The sequence below is a fragment of the Ipomoea triloba genome, chromosome 14 (genome assembly GCF_003576645.1).
Source record: "Ipomoea triloba cultivar NCNSP0323 chromosome 14, ASM357664v1".
Classification (NCBI taxonomy): domain Eukaryota; kingdom Viridiplantae; phylum Streptophyta; class Magnoliopsida; order Solanales; family Convolvulaceae; genus Ipomoea; species Ipomoea triloba.
In genome coordinates this window covers 2,393,281-2,400,402 of record NC_044929.1, presented here as the reverse complement: position 1 = coordinate 2,400,402, position 7,122 = coordinate 2,393,281, and the positions used below count along the sequence as shown (strand labels likewise).

The window sequence follows — 7,122 nt, the reverse complement described above, 5'->3', positions numbered from 1 at the left end:
TGATGACATCAAAGCACAATTTTTGAACAAAAAATCAAAAAAAAGAATAAAAGAACACTAATCCTAGGTAGCTAGGAAGTAACGAAATGAGGAGGGATAAGCCTAAATTAATAGAATTATTCCTAATTTAAATTAGATAATGAATTCTTTAATTATAGAATAATCAAATTCTATACATGTGTTTTAAAAAAGTTTTTAATACATGTGACTTTTATTCTCATTCCTTACTTATTCCTTGTGTTTAACTCTAAGAACCAATGATTATCAAGTGTTAATGATACCCAGAAAAGAAATTAAATTAGGGTTTTTTAACAATAAACTTATAAACTAAAGCTTTGAAAAGTGATGCAACTCAGGGACATTTTCATTTCAAGATCACAATTCACAGGTTGAAGCACCAAATCTTCTCACGTGGATGCTCAAAACTGATGACATCAAAGCACAATTTTTGAACAAAAAATCAAAAAAAAGAATAAAAGAACACTAATCCTAGGTAGCTAGGAAGTAACGAAATGAGGAGGGATAAGCCTAAATTAATAGAATTATTCCTAATTTAAATTAGATAATGAATTCTTTAATTATAGAATAATCAAATTCTATACATGTGTTTTAAAAAAGTTTTTAATACATGTGACTTTTATTCTCATTCCTTACTTATTCCTTGTGTTTAACTCTAAGAACCAATGATTATCAAGTGTTAATGATACCCAGAAAAGAAATTAAATTAGGGTTTTTTAACAATAAACTTATAAACTAAAGCTTTGAAAAGTGATGCAACTCAGGGACATTTTCATTTCAAGATCACAATTCACAGGTTGAAGCACCAAATCTTCTCACGTGGATGCTCAAAACTGATGACATCAAAGCACAATTTTTGAACAAAAAATCAAAAAAAAGAATAAAAGAACACTAATCCTAGGTAGCTAGGAAGTAACGAAATGAGGAGGGATAAGCCTAAATTAATAGAATTATTCCTAATTTAAATTAGATAATGAATTCTTTAATTATAGAATAATCAAATTCTATACATGTGTTTTAAAAAAGTTTTTAATACATGTGACTTTTATTCTCATTCCTTACTTATTCCTTGTGTTTAACTCTAAGAACCAATGATTATCAAGTGTTAATGATACCCAGAAAAGAAATTAAATTAGGGTTTTTTAACAATAAACTTATAAACTAAAGCTTTGAAAAGTGATGCAACTCAGGGACATTTTCATTTCAAGATCACAATTCACAGGTTGAAGCACCAAATCTTCTCACGTGGATGCTCAAAACTTTTTTTTTTTTTTTTTTTTTTTTTTTTTTTTTTTTTTTTTTTTTTTTTTTTTTTTTTTTTTTTTTTTTTTTTTTTTTTTTTTTTTTTTTTTTTTTTTTTTTTTTTTTTTTTTTTTTTTTTTTTTTTTTTTTTTTTTTTTTTTGTTTTGAGCATCCACGTGAGAAGATTTGGTGCTTCAACCTGTGAATTGTGATCTTGAAATGAAAATGTCCCTGAGTTGCATCACTTTTCAAAGCTTTAGTTTATAAGTTTATTGTTAAAAAAACCCTAATTTAATTTCTTTTCTGGGTATCATTAACACTTGATAATCATTGGTTCTTAGAGTTAAACACAAGGAATAAGTAAGGAATGAGAATAAAAGTCACATGTATTAAAAACTTTTTAAAACACATGTATAGAATTTGATTATTCTATAATTAAAGAATTCATTATCTAATTTAAATTAGGAATAATTCTATTAATTTAGGCTTATCCCTCCTCATTTCGTTACTTCCTAGCTACCTAGGATTAGTGTTCTTTTATTTTGATTTTTTGTTCAAAAATTGTGCTTTGATGTCATCATATTAGGATCAATTGTTTTGATTTTTCAACAATATTGATAATCGTTCCAATTCTAGCCTATTACTAAACATGCAACATACTTTCATCAAATATCCATTCGAATTACTAAGTATTTGATTCCAATTCTGATTCTGATTCCCATGTTCGAACCAAACGCATCCTAAATTTCGATTAATTTAGTATGGAGCTATGTAGGGTCTGTTTTATGTTATTTTCTGTATGGGTGATGTTAGATGGAATTACTCAATGCAAGTTCTTGCTTGTTGAAGAAATGTGTGGTGTTGTTTCCATTTTCTGGTATCTAATTCAGGTTGGTAATATACTAATATTAAGCTTTTTTACTGAAGTTTCTTGTTGAGTAGAATTCCAGTGTTCCATGGGAGTGGATATGAGATTTGGAGCAGCATGATGAAGACCTTTTTTGTGTCCCAAGATCTTTGGGACATGGTGGAAGGGGGCTATGTAGAAGAAGAGCTGACTGTTGAGGTTTTACGAGAAGTTCGAAAGAAGGATGCCATGGCTTTGCTTTTTATCCAGCAAGCTATTGATCAATCCTTTTTCTCTTGCATTGCTGGTGCCCGCAAATCAAAAGAAGCTTGGGATGCACTGGCAAATAAGTACCAAGGACCCCAAGGTGATATGTTGGAACTGAATCAACAGAGTCCTGTGGATTTGTCTTGCCCTGCTGATGCAATTGAATCCAGAGAAGAAGCCCGGGATGCACTAGAAGTGGAATCTCGAGGTTATACAGATGAACCAAATCGAAAGAAGGCTGTGGATGAATTGGTTTTGTCTTACGCTGCTGATGCAACTGATCCGAAAGAAGTTGCTCGGGATGCACCCGAACAGGGAAATAAAGCTAATACTAAGGTATGCGTGCACTTGCTCTGAAGCTTCGTAAATTTGCATAGAAGATTCCGTAGTATGTTTATGCAAGAGGGTGAAGTTTTATGATGAAAACTCTTGTAGGTTGTGGAGGCTAACAGAATTGGGGTAGAGTTTGGAGATTTCAACCGCAATTGTGGCTTTAAGGAATGGTGCAGTTCAAATTCCGACAGTGGATGGGGTGGAGGCAGCGATGATAGGCACGTTAAAATGAGTTATTCTGATAATAGCACTCCTGTGGCTGAAAGTGCTTTCCATAGCAAGCTAAAGCTCTCCGAGGATGGAATTGGGAAAGAATCTGGAGATGTCAAAAACAACAATTCTGGCTCTAAGAAAGGCTCCAATCGTGGAGGTCGAGGTGGTAGAAACTGTGGACGCTTTAACAACAATCGGGGAGGTCGTGGAGGGCGAGATGGTGAATGCTCTAACAACCAAGGATTTCACGGAGGCACAGAGAATGGAGACTTTAACAATAGTCCGGGAGGTCGTGGAGGCCAAGGCAGTGGACACATTAACAACAACCGGGGAGGTCGTGGAGGCAGAGGCAGTGGACACATTAACAACAACCGGGGAGGTCGTGGAGGCAAAGGCCGTGGGCACATTAACAATAAACGGGGAGGTCGTGGAGGCAAAGACCATGGACACTTTAACAATGGTTCTGAAGCTGCTGAGTATTATAGTAAGAATGCAAAATCTGAATCGGCTTCTTCCTGCACTACGAGTGCAACTGAAACAAAAGAAGCCTTGGATGCACATGCGCTACAACAAGGACACCAAGCTAACACTGAGGTATTCCCGTGAAACTTCATACCATAGTAACGTTGAAATTATGTTTATGCAATATGGTGAAGCTCTTGATAATTCGTTGTCTAGTTTACTGGAGATCATCAATCGAATGAAACTTATCTAAACTACAACAGGTGGTTGAAAAGAATACTTACAAGTTTGCCCTAGAAATATGACAATATTGTGGCTAAAGATTAGAAGATTTAAGGATCCAAGTATGAATAGTGTTAATGAATTGCTTCACTCTACCATACTTTTGCCAAAGATTATCTTTTGCTAACATAAAAAGGAGACAGAAATGAAGGACCAAAGAAGATTAAAAATGACCAGAAATCTAATGTTTGCCCGGTTTTGAATTTGATGGCACAGGTTCATGCTCATCCTCAAGTGAGCCAGTCCCTGACAACACTTCTAGTATGTGATCTCGATGTGAATGTCACGGATCGGCAGCTATTTAGCATCTTCGGGCGCTTCGGGCAAGTGGTCTCATACAGTGTTTGCAGGGACATGGCTAGCCAATGCTCTCTTGGTTATGGTTATGTGACCTATGGCAACCCTCAAGATGCTGCTTTAGTGTTGACGGTGACGAACCTCACTATGAATGGAAAGCCCATTCGAGTAATGTATCTCCAACAAGACTCCACCGAACACAAGAGTGGAGGCCTTAACAGCAAGAAGAGCGATTATGGAGGCATGGATGGTGCACACTCTAACAACAACCAGGGTGGTCGTGTAGGCACAGATGGTGGATGCTTTAATAACAAGGATTCTAAGCTTAGTGGTTATACTAGTAAGAATCCGAATTTTGAATCGGTTTCTTCTTGCAGTACTGATGCAATTGAATCAAAAGAAGCTTCAGATGCACCACAACTGGGACACCAAGCTAATACTGAGGTAATTCCTGTGAAGCTTCATACCTTGCATAGAAAATTTGAGATTATATACGTTTATGCAATATGGTGAAGTTCTTGATTATTACTTGTCTAGTTTGGTTGAGATTGTCAATCAAATGAAAAGAATATGGTGAAGACTTAAACTACATAAAAGGTGGTTGAAATTTTTTTTGCAAGTTTGCCTAAGAAATGTATTAGAAGATTGACTAAAGGATTTAAGTCCGAAAACTGTGAATGAATTGCTTCGCTCTAAGATAATCCCTTGCTAAAAAAAAGGAGAGTGAAGTGAAAAAAGTACTGATTACTGAAAATTTTATTAGAAATCTAATTTTTGGTAGGATTTAAATACGATGGCACAGGTTAAGGATCAGGCTCAAGTTGGGAATCCCAGTGGTGGAACCATATTTATCAAGAATTTGGATTGGGCAATTGATGACGTGGCACTGCATGCTATGTTTTCTGCATTTGGAAACATTCTTTCTTGCAAGGTGGAAACAGATGCCTCTGGTCAGTCCAAGGGGTATGGACGCATCGAATATGACAGCGAGGAAGCTGCACGGGAAGCTATTGAGAAGGCCAATGGCAGCAAGTTGTTGAACGGCAAGAAAATGTATGTAGAACCTTTTGTCAGAAAGCAAGGTAGAGCAAAGGCTATGGAAACGACAAACTTCACTAATGTCTTTGTGGGGAACTTATCTGTATCTACAACCGAAAAGGATCTTAGGGAAGTTTTTGGTAATTTTGGAACAATAGTTAACGCTGTAGTTGTGAAAGATGGAGACGGAAAATCAGAGGGTTTTGGATTCGTCAACTTTAATGATGCATATGATGCTGCTTGGTCGGTGGATGTGCTTAATGGCCGCCACGAGTTTGATAACAAAGTGTGGTATGTGCGGAGAGCTTATCAGAACAAAAATGTTGGAAAAGCTCAGAAGAAATTTAATGGAAAAGCTCAGAAGAAATGTGTGGATGAATCTGTTCCTTCTTCCACTGCTAAGGCAACCGAATCAAAAAAATCCGGGGATACGGTTTCTCAGAAGAAATGTAATGGAAAAGCTCAGAAGAAATATGTTCCTTCTTCCACTACTAATGAAACTGAATCAAAGAAAGCTGTGGAAGCAGTACAAAAGGGATTCAGAGCTAACACTAAAGTACTCTATGTCGACGATAAGGGGGTCGGGCACTTCAAGCTCAAAAATCCATGATTTCTTAGCAAGAAAAAAGGGTTCTTGATGTGATATGATGTTTTACAACTGCATATGTGAATATGTAAAAGCTTGAAATTCTGTTTTGTGCATTTACCTCAGATAATTAAGGTTATGATAACAATATATCTAGTTACTTACATTGTGTTTGAGTGTTGCTCTTTACAGGGCTCTTTGCAGGGTTTTTGTTGGTCTGCTAAGCAACATGACTTTTGTATCATATATTTTCTTCTCATGTAGCCACCAAACAAAAATAATAATACTAATAAAGCAAATAGGACTGAGTTTTGGTGTCTAATATTTTAGCAACTTTTGTATTTTGTTGAGATCTTTTGTTTGTTCTAACTATTTGCCTCTTTCAACTAATTAGCATGTTATATTTTTAGTTTGAGGGTAGTTTTTTTTTTTTTGGGTGATTATAAAATTTTTGTATTGATTAAGTACAAACTTGTTAGTAGCTAGAGCTCTATCAATTGTTATGAACTTTTGATATATATTCATTTTAATTATATTATACATGTTTATTTTGACATGCAGTATACTAAAATAACCTTAGTATAAACATATAATGAATTTAACAAAAATGAATATATAAAATACTTATATATTGTTGCAAGATGAAGTAATTTGTTGAGTTATATTTAACTCTCATGGTTTTGGATGTTTTGATTTTAAACCAAATTTAAAAATAAAATAATAAAAAAAGACTTTGAGAAGACTTGGAAAGGTTGGGGTGGTTGAGTCGTGGGAAGACTTGACAAAAGCAATTATAGAATCAAGTCCAAACAACACAAGCTCATCCATAAACACACATGACACACCCAAAACAAACAAACAAAAAAAAAGGACAAGTCTAATTTTTTTTAAAGTACTACTAACTTTATTACATTGTAGTATCTGTTCATTTATACATTCTTAACCTGTTGAAACTCAAAAAGGACATAGTTTAGCCCGTGGGAATTCAACCACGTAAACGCCTAGTTGCAACTGTTTAAAATGTGTCGGTATCCAATCATCATAGATATTCACTGACAATGCAACTCAAATTAGTCAAACACGTCTAATGCGCCTAGGGCACGCGTGCAGTCGCGCTCACTGGGCGCCCTTGTTGCAGCCCACGTGGCGTGTGGCAACTGGGCTTTGGAGTCCGTGACAAGCATTTACTGTTCCAAAAACTCTCCTTTGCAGTCAAATCCATTTGTTCTCTCTTATTTTCTTTCTCATCCACCTCAACTTACACGGTTCCAAAAACCTTAAAATAAGGGTGGGGTGAGCCCCTCCAACCCCTAGCCGCTTAGCAAGCCCTGCAAATTACTGAATACCAACTTGAGCAGAAACTACGGAAGTTTCATTATCAACTTTTGAAAAGTATTTTTTTTCAAGAATAAAATAGAAAACAGTTAATTTTCTTTAATAATGTTGTTTTTTAATAGCTAAAAGAGATTCCAACTATGATTACTACAAGGCTAAGACTGAAGTGCAGGAAAAAAGAACAACCAACAGCAACAAGAAG

The 7,122-nt window shown here is 35.4% G+C and overlaps 1 protein-coding gene across 1 annotated transcript in view; it reads left to right on the top strand.

Moving 5' to 3' along the window:
* LOC116004532 overlaps positions 1 to 5,907 on the top strand; it is a 6,288-nt gene extending 381 nt beyond the window's left edge. The window contains exons 2-5 of the mRNA XM_031244622.1: positions 2,188 to 2,710; positions 2,810 to 3,514; positions 3,881 to 4,405; positions 4,764 to 5,907. Of these exons, the coding sequence (XP_031100482.1) occupies positions 2,188 to 2,710; positions 2,810 to 3,514; positions 3,881 to 4,405; positions 4,764 to 5,609 (2,599 nt within the window). The 3' untranslated portion in view covers positions 5,610 to 5,907. The remainder of the gene's footprint in view (positions 1 to 2,187; positions 2,711 to 2,809; positions 3,515 to 3,880; positions 4,406 to 4,763) is intronic.
* The last annotated feature ends 1,215 nt before the right edge of the window (positions 5,908 to 7,122 follow it).